The following is a 21589-nucleotide window of genomic DNA, read 5'->3' on the forward strand; positions in this document are numbered from 1 at the left end:
TGGGCTAAATTGCAATTGAATCAGGCTTCACAGTTACCCAAAATAGAAATGCACCAGGAATAGCTGTCAAAGGGGCTGTAAATGAAAATACTGAACAGGGTGATGGTGGTCACAGTATTTTCTCTTACCGTGGACGGTGAGCGAGGCCGATGCCTCCGCCTTGCCCACCATGTTCTCGACCACGCAGGTGTAGGAGCCTACATCGGCTGAAGTCAGACGACGGATCTTCAGGGTGTGGTCTTCACGAATCTCATATCTGGATTAAAACGAATATCCATGTATCAAATGTTGACATATAAACCAAAACTGTGTATAAGCAGGCTTAATGCATCATGCGTCATCTGATGACACTGAACAAATATGTATTTGAATCTAACAAAGAGAGGGAGGATGGTATTTTGTGATGAAAGGGGAGCAGTTGATGAGTCATACCTTCCTTTGGGCAGGTCACCATCGTCTTTCCTCCAGCGCACGGTGGGAACTGGGTCGCCACGAGCCTCACACCTGAACTCCACACTTTGGTCTACTAACATCACCTGGCTGCCTGGGCGACGGACAAAGCTGGGACGTTCTGCATAGATTGCAGCAAAGACATTTAAAAAAAAAAGAAGCAAAGAACAGTTTTACATGAAAAATATTTGTACTTAATATACCAGTTATATTTTTTGCAATTCTTAGTTTTTTTATTTATAGTTAGGCTTCAGAGCCAAGAGAAAAATTAGATGTTCAATTAAATATAGCCATTTTGAAGTTTGAGTTTTAGGTCCTGGGAGATGTCCTGTAATGAAAATGATGTTATAATGTGAAATAATCTAGTATTTAATTTGTACTAATTTAGTTTTTATACAGATATAACAAGGTAATAAACAATTTACGGTTAATGACAGTTTAAAATGTACAATGTCCATCAGACTTTAACCAGGTTGGTTTATGATTAACCATAGTATTCTCATGCAAAGGGACAAACAAAAAAACTCAAAGCTGGCCTTGCTTAAGTCCTGACAGTATTATTTCAGTATAATTATTTATATTTACAAAATTGTCTCTGCTCTTGCTCTTTCTGAAAGATTCACTGAGGAGAAGAGGAATAGGGAGTAACACAAGTGGTGATAAAATCAGGAGTCTGGACATGCTCTCTGCTTGGGACACAGGAGGTCATTCATGATGAAATAGGGTGCAGCTGGTCATAGGAGACACACTGCTGGGGCCAGCATGGGAGTCATAGTTAAGTGTGAGATTGGAGGTCAGCTCACACTTTATCTGATAAAGGTCAGTGACACCATTTAGTTCACTGGGAGATAGACACTGGAATGGAACATCTGGATTCTGTTTCTCAATGCAGACAAACAAGTGTGTGAATGTGTGTGCAAGAGTATATATGTGCATGACATGTGTGTTGCTTGTATGTGGACAACAGATTAAGATATTCGAAAAGAAGATTTATTACCAAGTACTGTTAGTTCGGCTATTTCACTTTCACGTTCTCCGACCATGTTTGTGCCAACGCACACATATTTCCCAGCATCGCTCTTCCGGGCATTTGTGATCATCAGCTTCCCTCCGCGTATCTAAAGGGAATACAGTAAAGTAAGAGGAGAGAGGCTTATCATTGAGAGGAAAACAGCAAAATGAAAGTCTGAGAGACACAGTGGGCCTGTGGTTGACACAGAACAAATAAAACAGCACAGCTCAAACATTACAAAACATGTCCTTATTGCATTAAAGAATGTCTGTGAGCACTTACTTACCAAAAGATCATTACAACACCAATATGAAATGTACTCACAAACACATAATGGCTTGGTGCTGAACTGTTGGACTTTTGAGCATTGGGAACAAACTGAACTTTCTCTCTAGCCTATTTTTTTATTTTTGCACTCAGCTACCACTTGGAGTCATTATTTCTATCAGTCGGTCAGTTCCTCCTCAGGGTAAGCTGAGCCAAAGAACACTTTTCCAATCCAAAACAAATGCGGATCCCTGAGGAAACACCTGAGGCTCTGCAGGACTGTGAGCACTTTTCCAGTTGCCTCAAAGAGCTTCAGGACACTTTGTCTAATATGTTGCGGAACGTTTTAAAGAATATTCCTCTTGATTTTTACCCCGTTTATGCATACAACTGCAAGTGAGAGCAAGTACACATACATTCAAGCAAACATGAACAGCGCACACACCCAGCGCTGAATGTGTGTTTGTCCAGGTGAATGTCATGTCTGTTATTTCCCAGGGCTTTGATTACAGGCCAGAGGAGGTGCTTTGTTCTCAGGCAGTCAGAAAGACAGCCCCAGCACAGCCCCCCAGCCCTTCTCTCAGCTCACAACCATGCCAGTCAGCGCAGAGACAGACAATAGAATGGTGCACCAATGATCTCTTTGCCTTGATGGGGGATTTAGGTTTTAAATGCACATATCAGCGTGCGAGACCCGGGACCACCACCTGCAAGCATGTAATCGATACCCTCATTAGAGTACCTCTGACAGAGAGCTTGACACACAATATTGCAAATGCGTGACTACTATGTTAAACACAAGCCCTTCTTACATGTGTGTTCGCTTGTGATCCATGATGCCCCTCAGGAAATCTACACCACTGTATTCCACATTATCACTTGCATATGACAGACACACTTGTGTGTATACGTTTTATTTTTCATAAAGACGGCAGGCTGAGTCTAAGATACTTGAAGGACAACTTTGCAACCGGATATATCTTTCAGGTTCTGAGGCATTCCTCAGCCCTACTCCATGTTTAATATTCATGGTAAAGCAGGAGGGCATAGGGACTTGAAGAGGCTGTGGAAGGTTGGCTTATTTAGGGCACCCCGTGGTGCTGGAAGGGTTTGAAGTATCCTTATGTTACTGTTTGTTTGAGGAAAGGCTTAGCAGCTAAAACACTGTGACACTCACAAGGGCCCAAGGTCAGGGCAGACCATACAGCAGAGAAAGAGGGGGGTGTACCGTTGGGTCCACAGGGCTTTAACATGAGGATCCACTTAAGGCCCCGTCCACTCTATCCATACTCCTACCTCTGTGTGGCAGTTTCCCATTCTCCACAGGCATATTTGAAGTGCCAGAGCAGCAGGGACTCTGAGAGCAAGTAAATGAATGCAGCAGCGGCCTTCTTTTTCTGCAAATGCATTATCCAACACGGCAAAGCACACAGGCTGCTAAAAGCCCCAAAAATCTGAGAATTATCCCTGCAGTACGGGAGATGGCTCTATCCTGTTGCCTTTTGTCTCATGTCTTTTGGCAATGCTGATAATGAAAAAAAGCCTCTATTCAGCATGCATTCTGTTGGTAATCACACAGGGGTCCAATTTTCCAGGCTGATAATTAACCACAACTATTGCACAAAGGGAGAGGACAATGTGCTGCATTTTGGTTGTTTTGTGATGTCAAATTGCCCTAAGCAGACAATGGTCGAGGCTTAGATATTCCTGTATATGTTTGTTTATCCTTTATTCATAGTTCCTGCAAGACCTGTGTGACAAAGTTGAGAGGAATGCGGCCAGCTGCTGCTAGTGGCACGGCAGCATTACAGGCTGATAGCGCTACCTCACTCTTTATGGCTCAGTGGGAACCTTTTCATAACCACCCCACATACAGTCATGTGAGATGGCATACAGCATGTCATTGATTTTTACACACAGCTGACCAAAATAGATAGAAAAATAGGAAAGTTTGTTCTGATGTGTCTGCCTTTCTCTGAAGTTGAGTCTCTCTTTGCACTGCAGCCACAAAAGCCAAGTCGACCAATCCCAGTAAAGTACAGTTCAAAGAGTAAACGGTTTGGGAGCTCGCTCTGATCACCAGTGATCACCAAGGAAACTGCACGCCCCAGCATGTTGCACGGTTGGAGGAATGAACTGAACCAAACACAACAATGTAGGCTGGATGAGGGGGGGGCCCTTGGACGAGCTCAGCTGTTCATCACATTATAAAGATCCCCCCCCCCCCTCTGCTTGCTCTCTACAGACCTCAAGTCACTCACAACAAATGAAATATAACTATAAACTAACTGCTCCCATCATGATTCTCTACTTCTAATACAGCTTTTAACACAGGAGACAGTCCTGACTCCCATCTGTCACCATAGTTGATTACTCATACTTAGATTATCATGTATGACGTCTAGCACTACTTTAAAAGTGGTTATTTGGGAACACTCAGTTTGTGAGGTTTGTGCTTGACAGGACGTTTACAGTGAGTAACTCCAGCTGGTCCAAGTAGCTAATTTAAATCCATCAGAGCCTTTTTCATTTCCACAACAGACCAAACAGTGTTGCAGACAAGGACACAACTTTGAGTCATTTAGCCTTTCTCACAGCAGCCGCGTTAACAACATTTACTCTGAGGATTCCACCCATCAGTGCACAAAATTAGATAAACATTACAGAGAGTAAGTCCTTACTTACTGTACACCATGCAGGGGGTAGGATGGATGTTGTTGCAGAAATGATTTATAAACTAAATAAATAGTGTGAACATGTGTTGTATTCAGTGGGACTAAAATATAATTATGGGAAAGGCTATTTGCACAAGAACCATGCGTCACACTACATGAGTAATATAAGTAAAACCAGAGCTACTTTGTCCCCAAAATACCTCTCACACTAACAGCATGAGCTAGTTTGTCATTAGTTAAATGAACAATATTAAAAAGATGATTATATTTTATTTTACAGAGTGTAAAAAATGGATGCAATAAGCTAAAGTGTAAGAGTGGGCACAGCTAGGTAGCGTAAATACAATAAATACATAATACATGCATGATCCAAATGTGTAGAAAAAGGACAAACAGTATATAGAAAGGCCATAAGAGGTTACTGCGTCGCAGAGATGTCGTGCTTATCAGTAACTACTCACTTAAGTCGGGGACAAATATGATTTGATTCTCGTTAAACTAGATTATGCGCTTGTTTCTTTCAATTATGTTGATCAGTGGCAAGACTTGGACTCCTAATCTCCTGCCTGTGCAGCTTAGAGAGAAACAGAGAGGAAGAATACTCACACTGTTTACGAGTAAAATGTGCTTTCAGTGCTCAATGCAAGCAACCTCAACTGGCCCTCAATGAGCAAAACTGTGTTCGATCATTTACAGTGCTCCGATGAAGACAGCCAACAGCGATAAATCACTGAATCAACTTACCCAGTAATGAAAATGTATTGAGCACAACCAGCCCAGGCTGGCTTTCAGCACTGCATGTCAGGCATACAGAGTGGAACATCTTTATTAGTACTTTGTATTCATTGTCTGACTCAACTGTAAAGTTAGCCATTGTCAGCATTTGGGGACCAAACCATTTGAGTACTAAAGAACTGCAGGATGTGGAGCCAGAACTGGTGGGGTTTGCAGGAAAATGGGAATCAGACACTCAGCTCACTACTCCTCAACACCTGCTTGTGTTGGAGTGCTGAGTCAGAGCTTTTACTGTGATTCGCTCAAGCATACGTCCAAACAGCATTAACAGATGCAACTAAGTCTCTTCAACAAAAACAACTGTGGTCCCAAGTTGTGTTTTCTTTTAGACATTTTGAGCAGGTATTATTTCAGACCATAGGCTAGCAAGCATGTAGAGCTGATTGATGCTGCAGTCCCGGCTGTGCTGTTGTTTTAATTAAAGCCGAATAATTGGTGGTTTGGTTGCAAATCAAATGTAAAGAGTTGTTTGGATTTCTGCAGGCGCTGCTGCTGACTACAACGCTTCCCCTAGTTGATTTCATCAGCAGGCCATCCCCGATCAATGCACTGCTGCTGACTGAGGGAGTGAAACAGTCATTAAAGGTTGTTGCCACTGAAATAGGCTGCTTTGGGTTCAGTAATTGCTATATGTGAATAATGAGGCAAACAAATCAATCTTTCAGCAAACACTGAAGTGGTGGTAATGACTTGACCTGCATCACTGGGTCATTCTATCTCATACATTTAAACACACCATCGTTACATACAAAGCAGTATTCAGGCATCAATAGGATAACCTACGTGTGAGCAATGACAAAGTCACTAAACTTCACCAAAAAAAGATTCTTACAGTGATTCTCTCATCTCGGTCGTCAATGTTTACTCCATCTTTTTTCCACGATATGGTGGGTTCAGGATGTCCACGGGGAGGTTGACACTCCAGGACCGCCGGCTCTCCTGCCGCCACGATCACATCTGCAGGGTTTTGTCTGAAGTCATCACGTAAAACTGCAAGAAAACAGAAATGAAACTTTTAACAGAAAGTCAATACTCCTTTAGGGAAAACAGTATATACAAAATATAGATGTTTAAATGACACTTTAAGCTGTTGCAACATTAATAAAGCCCATGGCAGCTTGTAAAACAGCAGCCCATTTCCACACAGAGTTCCGCACAGATAATAAATTCTAAGTAAACATATTGATTTAATGCACTATTGAAAACACTAACAATCAAGCCAAAATGTGTTCACAGGATATAAAATGGACTTAGACTATGTATAAAAGATATGTATAGGCTACTGTTCATAACAACTTGTACAGTCGTATTCCAACCTTTCTGACAATAAGCTTTACAACAGCACGATGAACACATATTTGTGCCCATCAACATCTCTAATAGCAATGACCTTCCTCCTCTTTGTTTACTGAGCCACAACGACCTTCATGTAATCACACACACACACACACAAACACACACACACACACACACACACACACACACACACACACACACACACACACACACACACACACACACACACACACACACACACACACACACACACACACACACACACACACACACACACACACACACACACACACACACACACACACACACACACACACACACACACACACACACTTACTTTAGTGCACAATGATGATGGCCTCTCCATCATCACTTATTCATCTCTCCCTGACAGTCCATATTTACATCCGTTGCGCTCATATGCTATATTCGAATAGATACAAATCTACATTAGATCCAATCAAACGTTGCTGCCTTGCTAAGGTCTTTGCTATAATATGATTCTTATTTGCATTGATTTTCCCTGGAGAAATGCTCTAAAAAAGATGACACGGCCATGGATTTTCATTATCCAACATATGAGATCCACACCTTCTTAGGTCTGATTTATTGGTACAAATATGAAACTGAAAAGAAGGTGAAGGTTTTTAAAGAGATGTACTGAGCAGTTCTGGTATTCAAGTGGGGGTAAATGCAAAACTACAAAACCTGTTTTATCTAAAATCATTAGTCTTGTCTGCCTGCCTCTTCAGAATATTACTTCAGCATCATTACCAACTGGTAGTAGCAACAAAACAGATCAATGCAAGCCTTTTTTCTAAGGGGAAAAGGAACAGCACATCTTTAGACTCCATATCTTCTCACCGTCCCAAGCTCTCGCCTCAAAACCATGGGGGTTCGAGCTTTCAGCTGCTCGGCTCCCAGACTCTGGAACTCCCTGCGACTACACATCCGACAGTCTGATTCCATAGCAACATTCAAAACCCAACTCAAAATCCACCTGTTTAAACTGGCATTTTCTTTATAAACTGTACCCTGTGTCCTTTTGTGTCCTTCTATAGTCCATTTCCTGTTGTTTGTCTTGTCTTACCCTGGCTGATACTTCACTAAATCCACTGTTTTAATTGTTCCCTATATTGCCCCTATGCCCTGTAAGGTGTCATTGGGTGATATGAAAGGCGTCCCCCAAAATAAATGTATTATTATTATTATTATTATTATTATTATCTACTCTGTTATAGTTAAACTGGAGAGAAGAAGCCACCAGATACTTTCTGCAGACAGCGTGCCAGTAATCACTTCCACAGCTTTACTGCACAAGCATATAAAAACCAATGAAAATATTGCTTGTACATTTCAAGCTGAAATCCAGGCCACACACAAAGTATGCAAGGTCAGCAATCTTGGTTATCCCTTTGTATGTATGGAAAGTAAATGTATGCTTGTGCCTGTGTTTAAGGGATAAAACCTTTCCAGTCTATTGTCTCACGCTCCTCAGCTTGCTCTAAAGTCACCTCAGTCACAGATCAAAGTCAGGCTCAACACAGGACCCCCTCACCTACCGACAGCCAACAAATTCCTCACTAAACCCTTTAAGCACTTAATTGGACATTGCTGAGCCAAGATACTGCTCTCTGCTTCTTGTAACGTGGAGTAGGAGTCCAATTCAAAAGGAGCCTTCTTTTGGAGTCAGATGGGTTGTAATATCTCTTTTGCTGAATACTCCCACCCACACCTTCCTACATGCAGCTGTGACATTACCATCCCTAAATGACCTAGCATAGGAACAGGTCTGATTGTCTGTTGAAGGAATATATTTACATATACATGCAGTGTGCTGTAAACACATGAATGACGATCACACATGTTCTACGCTGACTCTGATCCAACTCAAACTCAGCGGTGCAGCTGTGATGCGAGTGAGCTCATTTGTTAAAAGCAGATACAGTCATCCAGGAATGCAAATGTAAACACTAAACATCCGATCCATTAGAGCACCAGCTCCATTTGATTAAACAGTCTCCACTTCTGTCATGCCTGATATCAGACGCAACTGTTGGAGTGGTCAATTGAAACACTCTGTATCCAGGCAAAAGTTGTCCTTGAATATCAAAGGGGGTCAATATAATACTCATATTATACTTATGCACATTTTGTTAGCGTGCAACACATCTATTTTTCTTGTTTTTTCTTAAAAGTATACAGATATTAATTCCGAATGTTTGAGCAATATCCTGTTGATCAAGAGTGTTTACACTAAAAAGTTAAAGAGCACATGAGAGAATTCAGTTTGTAGTGCCTCACTAAAGCTTGTATTAAACGCTTGGTTGAGCAGGTTGAGTAACTTTAACGGTGACATTAAGTGCACATCATGGTCTCCTCTCAGTTGGTCTCTACCTCCCATGCTGGTTTCACCGGAACTCTCACAGCTAACATGCAGATGCATCTGTCCCTCTGAAAAATAAAAAGGGATGTGTGTGGGGAGGAAAAGAGGAAAAAACGATGCTGTATTGACTGGTTGGAGGCCCGGGGGACAGCTGGCATCATCCAGTGTTTACACCCACAGCGCTGTGACCTCCACCCCTCCTTAGCAGCACTAGCTCCCCTCACCTCGCTGCCCTCAATCCTCCTCCACACCAACACCTCTTTGTTATAAACACAGCTGAGTGTAGCGCAGCAGACAGCCACGAACATCTGCGTAGTTGAAAACAAAAATCCTCTGGGATAAAGGCAAAATGAGCAAGAGAGAGACAGAGGCAGCCAGACAGTCTGTAGGAGAGACAGACGGACACAGATCTGGATGGGGCACAAAGCCCTAACTCTTCCGCCAGAAGCCCTGTCAGATCCGGAGCTGTGGTAGAACCGGCTGCCTCTGGCCCCCCTGGTTTAAATAAGACATCCAGCATCCCTCCTTCCTGTATACATACTGCATAAGGCCCCACTCGCCTGCCTCCCTAGCTGATTCTGTTCAAGGACCCAGCATTTGGTGGAAAAAAGGGGATAAAGAGTCTCTCACAATGTGTGCTCTCCTGAAAGTGTGTGTGTGTAGTGTGGTCTGTGTCTGTGTTTGGGATAATGAGCCTACTCTACCATTCTGTCTCTCTAGTGAGCCTGCAGCTGTCCCCCAGCAGATAATATGTCCTGCGCTACTAACAGGGAGGCCAAACTCAATGTGTGTGTGCATGTGTTTGTGTGTGTACAGAGAGATTTTCAGTTTGTGGCTTAATATGTGGAAATGGGCCAGAGTCACAGGTCCCAGCATGAAGACGCCTCTTTGTCCGTCCTGGATTTGCTCAAATATGCTGATGATAGGATGAAAAAGAGTGAATATCCGGACTTGGACAGATATCAATACGCTTTGTCAAGGTAAAGGGATACACTCTGCATTGCATATCCTCTTTTCAGTAGTCCAAGAACAAAACACATCCTATCTCATCTGACTGACATGCCTCGATGCAAGACAAACGGCTGACTGTGCATAACACAACCATATCTATCAAAGCAGAGGTTTAGTTTGTACTGACAAACATGTGTTGGGCCCTGCCAAGTCCAGTACAACCACACTCCACTGTGTGTGATAAATCGCTCGCCAGAATCACAGTAGTAATTGGTTCTTTGCTGAGGCTAAAGCAATTAGCTGCCATCATTTCTTACATCCAAACCCTCCTTTAAAAGGTCAGCTAAGATGGCTGCTCTGTGCTTTGAAAGCTCCCAGGTTCTTCACCCCCGCTGTCCACCCACGCGCTCACACATAGGCATCAGCACACACACACTATTTTCCTCAGGAAATTGAAAACAGATGTTTAAATGTCAAATTAAAATGAGATTCCCGCTCTGCCCCTCCAACATTAATGAAAATGAAGATTTAATGCCACACACAAGTCTGGGTGGGAAGATCAGATGAGCTTTATTCTGAGGAAATTAAACCGAGTACAACAAGCTTCCCCACAAATCTTTGGGAGGATACAAAAACAGACCCACCAGGGAATTCAAGATTTATCAGAAGGCACCCGGAGTCAATCCTGCAAACAGAAAGATCACAGCGTTGGTCTCGCCTTTGGCTTCAGATTTTTTCTTCGAACAGAATGGACATGGCTTGCCCCTTAAGGGAAGCAGCATGTAAGAAGGTAAGGTAAGAGAAATAAAGAAAATAATGAAAGATAATCCATCTCTCTACCCGTTTGTCTCTCTTCCTGGTTTCCTGAAAGTAGATCTGCTTCTTTTAAACTGTTTAATTTACTCCATTTGCTTCACAAGCTGTCACAATATTAGGCTTTTGGGAGTCAGACATCATCAAATATAAACTGATAATATCCAGAAAGGATGAATGGAGAGTATAACAAACAGTAAGTCAAATATGAAATCGCCTAACAGTCAGAATTAGTAACTGCTGAATGCCTCAGCTCTTACTTTTCCATTAATGTACTCTTTTTAGAAGACAGTCTGAATAACAGCAAAATATAAATGAATATATTAGAAAAGGGAATGGAATGCTATTTCACATCACTAGCTGACACATCTATGAGTATTAAACTAAGCCTTACATTGACTGGGCAACCCTCCAATGCATTTCATACGACATACATGTATCCTTTACGAGTGTTGTTTATGCCATAAGCAAAAATATACCTTATTCAGCTCAGTTCTTCCATATTGATGCTATATCTACACATTGCCTCCAGCTCTGTCCTGTGGGACGAACACCTCTCTCATTCTCTCCCCCTACAACTCTCACTTTGTATCTGAATTTATCTCACCCCTCTCAGCTATTTGACCCCCTATCTTACCTCGCTGTCAGCTCACACACACTGAGCGGCTTACATGAAAGAAAGGCTCAAAGCCATGCCGTTGTAACCCTTGCCACTCTATTGCAAAAGGCTGTTGCAGGTGGATAATTTGCCAGGGGCGTGTGTACAGTGTGTGTGAGTTTGGATTGTGTACATCTGTAGTTTTGCTGTTGGGTGTGAAGCTATAATAGGTCTTCTACTGTACCTAGGTTTATCACTGCCTTTCTCCTCCCTCCTCCTCCTTCTCATTCCCCAGTTCCCCCCTGACCCCACCACCAGGGAGATGAGATTGGACATGGCAGACTCCCCTCTCTTTCTCTATTTGGCTCTCGTTCCTTGGCTCTGAGCTCATGCCCTCTTGCCTGGCCTGCAGACACTTGATCCTACCATGCAGCATAATACTGTCTGAGGTAGATGATCAAAGATATAAACTTCACAGCTATACGCAAATACAGAGATAAAACTGACACTGAAGGAAGTTGTAAATAATATCACAAGCTTCCCACTGCACAATGTGTTGTTATATATATTAGAATTACATGTATACAATACACATGTAAATCACGGAGAAAACCATAGCACCTGGCTAGACACCCGTGACATTCAATATGAGGTCACATCTGTAGAGTCACATTGGTAAGAAAAAAATTGACAGCCTAAGTGCTTAGTTGACTGCAAGACGCTTTGTGGACACCGTAAATATGTCAACAACATCAGACAGACTGTTACCCAACTGGCCTTTAGGGTTTGCACCTGCACACCCCGGATGCCATGAGGTCATCCTCCAGATTCACAAGTCATGTCACTGAATGGAGACAGGATGCCCTTATTAACTCTTATAAACACTCAGGGCCGGAACAATACACTCTTAAGAGTCCATAATACAGACACTGCTTTGCCTGTTAACATGTTCTCTCAACATGTCTGACTTGCTTTGGTATGGAAATTTGATCAAAGGGAAAAACTAAATGTTTTCTAAAATCCTTTGAAGATATCTCGACCGTTGCAGATCCGTTGACACTGTGTTTTGATCAGCATCCACAGAGAGTGAACAGCACATGTGCTACTTACTGTAGCGATATACAAAAACAAATGTAAACTACGCTGTGTAGGGAAATTAGTCAGGCCCTTGTGTGTGGATTGAAACAGGGGTAAGGTGAGGGGGGTTTAGGCATTTACTGTGCCAGGTGATTACAGTCTATACCTGGCATTAGCACCAAGGGCAGATGGCTTTTTGGAGACTTTCGTGGCACAGCAGAGAGCACATCTGCACTCACTGCAGCCGAATGAGGCTGCAAAACGCAGAGGGTAAATCTCAGTGCTTCATCCTTCATATTACACACTTCAAAACACATGTAGACCTCATGCACATAAGTATCCAACAGCAACTATATCCGATACACGAAGAACACACACACACACACACACACACACACACACACACACACACACACACACACACACACACACACACACACACACACACACACACACACACACACACACACACACACACACACACACACACACACACACACACACACACACACACACACACACACACACACACACACACACACACATAAAGAAAACCTTGCCCCACCGCCGCACAGACAGAGAGGCCATTGAGTGCCTGTGTTTGTTTAAACGGTCATAAGTCTTCTCATCAGGCTTGGAGAAAGAGATGGCGTTTGGCGAACACGGCGAAAGGCACATAGGGCAGCGGGGAGGCGGGTTTATGTGAGTGACTGAGTGAGTGAGTGACTTGGCACCTCATAGTTATACAATAAACAGTTTCTGTGTGATTTGAGTGCTGGGTGAGCAGAAGTTGGACTTAAATAAAAAGTGTTTCGAGAGCTGGGAATGCATAGGCAGGAATGTCGGAGGAAAAAACGCAGCTTGAGAAACGACTCCCTTGCTATACAAAAATGTTCTAAAAAGGAAAAAATCCCATAAAAGCCTTGCTGCCACAATGCAAAGTGTGTAATACACATCTGTATGGGATTATCACATTAAAATGTAATGATAAAAACAAAGCCATTTGTGGATTTGTCAGCTTTTGACAGATCAGTCAGACTACTGTCTGCATATGAAAGTGACTTCAAGGCAAGTGTGTTACCTGTTGTGGAAAAACAGAATCAAGTTTCTTGGTAACTGTAAACATGTATCGTTTTCTCATTAGGGACTGGCCAAGTTAAATTAAAATATTCCCTTTACACAGCATATAGCTGATGCCAATGGATTACATTCTATTTCCATCCAGTTTCACAATGCAGTAAAATAATAATGAGGGAGATAAAGCTGGAGAAATTAGGTAAACCAACACTTTTTTCCTAGTGGAGAATTGCCTTTATTTGCAAAACCCTTGTAACAAAAGACGACTCAGCTATAGCAGCACTGCAGCAGTCAGCATAGCATTAGAAGCTCTTATGATGAGTCCTTTAACAAGCCATGTTAGGCTGGACTCTTCTTTTTAGTTACAAAGCCGTATGAGTCAGGCCTGTCTTCAGTGATGTGAGTCTTGTAGCACTCCTTACTCCCTGGGGACGAGGAGGACATGAGAACCTTGTCTATCACCATTCACTGTACAACACAGTCTGAGCCTGAAGCTCTTTGCAAAGAGATACAAAAGAGCAGATGTAACACTATAGTACACACACACACCTACACCTGTAGAGAATGCTCTCTCATTCTCTGGCTCTTTTTTCCTCTCACACACAACATAGACCGAGGCTAGTGGGCTCTGTTATCTGCCCTTTGTAAACCGTGCCAAGGGGAATAAACATATTCATACAATACATGCAGAGTGAAATATGGTTGTGCCATCTAGAAGACATGAGACAAATCAATATTCTCAATGTATTTGCAGCTAGTATATGAATAAACTCCCAATGATAAGCAACACTCTTTAACTATAACATTCAAAATAGTCTACAATCAAAAAGATACAAAATTATTTCTAGTTTTTCTTATAAATTGTCTGCATGTTGGTTACAACTGTCTCTCAGCCTAACATCTGTAAGTTATTTCAACTCTAAGATGGACACAACTCAGAGTAAGAAGCATTCTCATGGGAATCACTTTCTACTAAAGAAATTATTCCTATAAAAATAGCTGACAGTTTGTTCTGTGGATTATCCAGAGTAATTTGATCCTGGAAATAGAGGCTGCATTTCAATTTGCTAAATGTAATTGTTCAACTCTGTGAGCTTTTCGTTGTGTTGTGGTAGAGGCAGACATCCCAGGGATTGATATCTCAAAACCTGGACATAAAACCAGCTATCTGCATGGATAAATACTGCTTCAGTTGAGTGAAAACATAGGTTTGATGTTGTTTTTGGTGAGCTGACCCTTTTTAAACTCTTTCCCGTTTTCTTTGCCTCAGAATTTGTCCACTTATTTTCCTCACTGTTGTTCTCTCTGCTGTCTGTGTTCAGATTTACTAGACTGTGCTAGTCTGTCTGAGTCTTCACAGTGTAATAGGATTTCATACAACACCGAACTGGTGAGAATATGCAGATTGCACATTTGTCACCATAGAATGCTCAGACAACAAATCCCTTTACCTCCAGAAAAGCAAGCAGAAACACGCCATGGAATATCTTTATCCGCTCGTGCCCTAATCCTGCTACGTGTTTTACACAGCTCAGTTCACATTGTGTCGGTTATGTTTGCTGACAATATCTCCCTGTGAGCTGGCCTCCCGCCTGTGTGGCCCCAGCAGTTAACCCTCCCCCAGCATCTGCAAAGATGAGGGCCTTATTAAAACAATCTTCCCAATTAACATTCCAGGCCCCTGGAGCCCAAGCAGCCCTCCCCCTGAACCGCCTCCATTTCTGACCCCTCGTCAGCTCTACAGTGACAAAGAGGCTGTGTAGGAGCAGGACCAGCCACGGGACTCTTGAACGTGACTGGACAGAGAGAGGCAACTTGGTTTTCCTTTAGACTATAATCTGTCTGTTTTTATATGTGTGTTAATCTGTGTAGCGTGTGTGAAAGGCAGAGAGACTGAGGAACAGAGAGGGTTGATACATGAACGGATAAATGAGTTACCATCAGCCAGGGCGGCACAGTCATCACAAACGCTCCTAATTTGATGTGACACGCAATGATGTGGGCTCATTCGCAGAGGGTGGATAGCTCATGATCCCAGGAGGGGTGGAGAACTGTAAGAGGAGCCTGTCAGCTATAGCTAACTCACACCATCAGAGAAATTACATCCATAAACACAGCACGCTTTCCTGCAGAGTGCCATTTGACCTGCTGCTTACCCCCATCTCAGCATTTTAGAACACAAACATATGCTGCAGATCTTTTCACCTCTTTATTAGCCTGAGATCTAAAGACCAGATTACAGGACGCTCTCAAGTCTCTTACTCATCTTCCCAAAACAAAGATATATTATCTACAAACAGCAGAGACTGACACAGTGTTATTCTATAGTGGTGCTGTGCAAACAGGACCAGGGAAGGGGGAATCATATCCTGGTGAGGAGCAAGAGATGAGACATTTAAAATGACTGCGGTTCTGGCTTATTTTCACGTCATAGATAATGGCAATCACAAATATTAAACAGCTTCTGTTGCCTCAACTCAGCAGGACATTCCAGTGGTTATTGTAGACAGAGAACTTGGCAATTGACTTTGTTTGAATGATCATTCATGTACAGGAAGGTGTGCTTGCTTATGTTTTAGTTCTCTACTGCCTATCCTGCCAGTCTGTTTGGCTTACACCTTATTGATGCATACTTAATGAGATCCGGTGGACATGTGGCGCACGGATATTCTCTCTGTAACAAATGTCAAACAAACTAATTCAAAGCAGAAAAGTTGGAAGCTGTACATTTATCCTAAATTGGTATACTGGAAATCTTAGTGTAATGTACTTAGTTTCTAATAGGAGTCTAATTCGATAGCGGTTTAGGAAACAGGGGAGTTGAGCGATTTTTTTGGAGAACAGTGTGTCTTAGTCGGGACAGGATCATAAACTAGGATTACATCAGCGGCTGTTGCAGAGATGACTGGGAAAGAGTAATTTGATAGTAGCTGTGTGAAGGGAAACCGGCAGGCACAGAGGAAACTGGGGAAGGAAAAAACACAAGGGGATCCAATGTAATGTTACAGCAGATCCCTCAGCCTTTCGTCATGGCCACTTTCATTCCCACCATGCTGATCCCTCTCCAATCACTTTACCAGGCACAGGGGAGACGGGGATAGAGGGACGAAGGAGGAAAAGGTTGTAGGGGTTAAGTAAAAGTGTAGAGGTGGGGGGTCCTTCAGAAATTAAGGGGGCGCAGGAATTATAAAATGGGTGAGACAAATTAAATAAGGGTGCTGGAAAACATGTGCTGCAGCACCAGAAGGGCACATCTTTGTCTGATCAGTTGCCGTCCCCATATCAATGGCTTCCACATGGACTGTAAACTCTCCCAGATGGACCCTGAGAAGATGAAAAGATGGCCGTATCCCTATCGGAGAGGGGATCTGTTACAGTGGGAAGAGATATCGAATGGAAGGAGCGAGGGGAATGCTGGCGGAGTTACTGTGCCAGAAAGAAATAGAGAGCTGACATTTCATCTTTAGCACTTGCTCACCACGTGAGTGTGTACGCCCACGTGATCATTGCCAAACGCTTTAGTGCTATAGCTTTTCACTACATTTGTCAAGTTCCTTTACATGCAATATCGAGCATGGCTGATGCCAAGGAAAAAGGTTTGTAAGTGCGCCAGAAATTACCCTGATCCCTGTGAAATTGACACTGTGTAAGGTTTCAAGACTGATGTTAAGCCCTGGATATTCCATTTTAAGATTTTCATTAGATGAGGCACAGACAAAAGAAAGATCCCTTCAATTTGGTACCTTTGTTTTATGGTATGCTTTGCTACTGGAACGTCCTGGTGAGCTGATTTATGATCTCTCTCCCAAGGGAACAAAGCTAACCAGAGTGGCTGTGGAAATGTAAGGCTACCGCACAAACTTTACTCGGTAAAGGTACTGTCTTCCTCTGAGTTCAATCTTGGCAGCCTGAGACTAGCCAGACGGATAGAGACGTAAAGGTGGATATGTTTCTTTGCTATAGTTTCCTGACTTCTACTTTAGCCTCGACTTGGAGACTCAATCGAAAGTCCATCTTACCCATTGTTTAATCAAAACGAAAATGCTTATTATTTTTCATCCAGCGCTTAAGTCCAAACACATCACATCTGTTCAAATCATTTTTATATGCAATGTTGTGATGTTGTGTAATGTAATAATCATAGAAACATTTAGAAAATTGTTAAGAGGTGATGGACAACTGCTGGCTTTGCTGGGTTACATTAAAAAGGGAATATTAAAATATGGTCTCATATATTTTCAATCCCATGGCTCTCTCTTTAATACAGATGGTCATAATGTATGTCTTCAAAACATAGACATCTGAAACATGTATATATGAACAGCTAATCACATTGAAGATGCTTCCTCTGGCAGTTAATCCCCTCAGGAAGAAGACAGGCCTTTGCAAGTATAGTATGAAAGCTATCAAATGTACAATATAAGGAAGTTATGAAAAATCAGCCATTAGCATGTTTCAATTGTCTTTTAATAAGGGGAAATTTATCTTCCTGGTTGGACTTATTATTTTATTATAAAATGTTTGTTTATCTGCTGCCAAATATGTTGTGGCTGTAAGTACTGTAGGAATGTTATTTTTTTGTTCTGCCAGAAGGCCTTTTTAAAATGTCAATTCAAAGACAAACAATTTAGAAGCTTTCAATCCTGACCATTAAATCTTATGTATCAAACTTGTTCTGTACTGTATTGCTGAGCAGGTGTCTACAGGGACAACCACCGGAAGGAGCAACCTCTAGTTCACCCCTTCATCCAAAATCCTGCTCAACATGGATGCCATTCCTAACATCCAAAGGCATGTGGTCAGCCAAAAGCCCCCGTGCATCGTAGACAGATTACTCTGAAAGGAAAAGAGGAGCCCATCTGGAGCAGAGGAGGGGCAAGAAACAAGGGGGAGAGGGAACATTTAAGAAATGGAGGAGAAAGAACTGGCTGGGTGATTTTGAGGATAAGGGAACGCAGGGCGGAAATACAGAAGAGGATTCAGGGTTTGGAGAGGTGACAGATGTTTGTGTTTTTCTGCCAAAGGGGGATACTTTCAAGGTCTGGTCTGTTAAAGCGCTGACTTGTATTGCTATACAAATCAGGCAATGAGTGGTGGAAAAAAAAAAAACGCTTATGTGAAGGACAGTTTGTAATATTTTGTAGAAAAAATATCAAATGATAAGTGAAATATCACCGAATGAGAGCTTAGGTATGATACAGTGTATGTTAGACTCCAGGTTTGACACACAGGTTTGAGGGAATGACTGTTTCAGTGTGTGTTTGAGATCAGCGGCTGTGTGTACACACAGCAATGTGTTAGGAGTGGTCGAGTTGCGTGGTCAGATGTACATCTGATTAGCACCTGCTGACCCAACCGACTACACGCGCATGGAGCAGCAGAGCCAGACGTATAACAAGCACCCGTGAAAGCAAACATGAAACACACTTCTGCATGCCAGCAAACAAACTGTCCCCTAGCAGAGAGTCCACTCAACCGTCATCTTTTCCCTCAGTATCTCTACAACAAATTGAACAACAGAGGTCGGGACTCAGTGAACAGATACATTCTCCCTCCGTTCTCAGCTCTCCTGAGATAAGACATTCCTCACGTGCCTCACATGGGGAGACGATTTACCACAAAATGCTGCCACTGCCTCCCCTATGAGGAAATCATCAAATAAATCCATGTTTAGTTTCTGCCAGGGCCAAATATGCCGGCAAAGCCATGATAAGAGTGCATGCCGCTAAATAGCTACATTGTGCTCAACAAAGGGGAAAAAGCAAATCAGGGAGAGGATGTGATGGGGCTTGTTGCCCTCTGGATCAGCAGATGAGGGTGTTCAGTTTGTTGTGGAGAAGAGCAAAATAAAACAGAGCAGTTCATGTCATGCGGGTGGGATGTGGCTGGGAGCACAGGCCATATGGGTGACATCAATAAAATGTTCCCAGACTAGTTCAATAGAACACAGGGACTGGACATATCCTATAGTCTGACCAAGTGAACGTCTTCAAAGGCAAATATATTGTGAAGCCTTACAGGCGATAACACAGATGGCCAGACACGTTTGACAGGCTTTTCAAGTTTCCATTTGACATGAATGGCTTCTTTTTGGAATGTGGCACACTGATTACATTATGTCTGAATGGAAAACTAACTAAGCACTGCACATTTCTTTACTAAAAACCCAATATGACATGCCCCTGCAGCCAATTGGACTTGCCAGCAAAGTTTAGTGCTGATTACAAACATTCCCCCCCGCAGTACCAAAGTCCACATGCCATCCATTGTCTGAGTCCCCTGCATGTTGTCTGTATCTGGGAGAGATAGCATCTCAGCAAACCCTCGCTGTGGAGCTATGTGGCTTTCCGAGGCCTCCAGAGCCTTTGGAAGGCAGCACACCTGCACAGCAGACAATAGCAGTGGCTCCTAAGGATTCTGCTGGTCTTTGAAGTGGCGATGGATGTGAGCTCAATACCTCAGGCCTCCTCTTTTATCACGCATCACTCTGCGGTTTCAGCATGAAGCCTTTGTGACGAGAGAAGGCTTGGAGATGAGACGACCACAGCTTTTAAGGACGCTCAAGTGTTTGGTTGACCAGCCATTCCACATCACAAAAGGTGCTCATATGAGATCTACACAAAGCAAAATAAACACTGAAGGGGCTACATGCACTCTAGTCAGGTATTAAAACAGAGACAATGAATATACACAGAGAGGGAGATATGTATCATGGAAGATGACCCAGGAGCTACAGTACGCTTGGGCAGGGAAAACACCACACAGAGAGAACAATACATTCAACTCCAGAGCATCATAGTCACATCTTATATCACTATCTTCACTCTGGTGTGTTGGTGATTCGAATAAAAGGCCTTATTTGCATAAACCAGCTGTGAAATATAACGTCATGAAGAGCAGTTGCTCTTTCGATCATGGAAAACCTATGAATTATTCGAGGCAACTTGATGGCAACATCTTTCTCTCCTCCTGCTTCTATCCCGGTCTCGTAGTTATCTTTGCCTCGTTTCTTTCAAACTGCTGCTCTGTTATTCTCTTTATATCATTTTTTGTCTCATTGCGTCTTCCCACTACCTCTTATTGTCATTCTGCGGGAGGAGTCTCACTGTTGAGGGAAGATTTTGGAGAAGAAGAAAAAAAGAGTCTTGAAAACAAGGGAGTGTAACACTGTGATTGACTGTTGCTGAAGCGGACACCTCACCTCTTGACAGGGCTACAACAAAGTCAAGTGAGTGGAAACCGTGAGTAGTAAACAGAGACATCACTAGCATGCCAGACGCTGTTCCAGTGTCAGCTCTCTCATCATGTGGCTGAAATGTGGACAGTGTTGTCCTTACAATAACGGTGTCTGACCCATCTGTCACCATCTTTTCTAGGATCCCTCCTTAACTACACACCATCAGCATACAGTCACAGAATAATAACTCTGTTACTGTAAATCACCATGGCGTAGTTTGCTTGCCTAAAGGTGGTCCTGAAGTGGGCCAGTGAAGGAATGAACCACACACAGTAATGTATCTCACCTCGGTGGTGACAGACAAGGCCTTACAGTATGTCTATGAATTGTGATGAGTAATGATCTTTGTTGGGTTGTCCATCACGCCACTTCTAATGCATAGCCTACATACATGTAACTGTACATCCTGCTTTCTAGTCATACATGTTTTCTAGAATAAAAAAAACCAGACAGCCATATTGGTAATGTTTTAAAGACTTTACAAGCAAGCCTTGTATTATTTAATTCAGTTTACACATACCCTGTGTACCCTGGCATTATATATGTATATCCCTGTATAGCATTGACCTTTTCACACAAATATGATTATGTGTCCCCTATTTATTATGTTTATTACTAATCAATGTTTTTGGGATATGAAGTAAAGCCCACAGTAAACAGTCAACATGTAAACAATTAACATAATTACAGTCACATTGGATGATACATTCAGTTGCATCATTATCCATGGGATCTTGGTTTAAAAGTTAATATAGCATTATTCTATATTATTTATATTAAATAAATATGATTTATTAATGATTTTTATCATAGCAATGTAAAATTAACTTTGTTTCCATATATCACCCATAGTGATAGAAAGATATTTACTTAAAATAAAGTCATATTCATTAGGTTGTTATAGATGAGCACAATGCATATGTGCAAGGCCTATGGTTGGGAACTACAGTATCTA

The 21589-nt window shown here is 42.4% G+C and overlaps 1 protein-coding gene across 6 annotated transcripts in view; it reads right to left on the reverse strand.

The window, feature by feature from the left end:
* robo1 (roundabout, axon guidance receptor, homolog 1) overlaps nt 1-21589 on the reverse strand; it is a 344541-nt gene that overhangs the window by 37924 nt on the left and 285028 nt on the right. For all 6 annotated transcript variants that reach the window (XM_079674651.1, XM_079674649.1, XM_079674653.1 and 3 more), the window contains 4 exons: nt 6032-6189; nt 1448-1568; nt 433-571; nt 129-256 (listed from right to left, as the gene is read on the reverse strand). In XM_079674651.1, coding sequence (XP_079530777.1) covers nt 129-256; nt 433-571; nt 1448-1568; nt 6032-6189 — 546 coding nt within the window. The remainder of the gene's footprint in view (nt 1-128; nt 257-432; nt 572-1447; nt 1569-6031; nt 6190-21589) is intronic.

This window comes from Notothenia rossii (assembly GCF_949606895.1).
Source record: "Notothenia rossii genome assembly, chromosome: 4".
Lineage (NCBI taxonomy): Eukaryota > Metazoa > Chordata > Actinopteri > Perciformes > Nototheniidae > Notothenia > Notothenia rossii.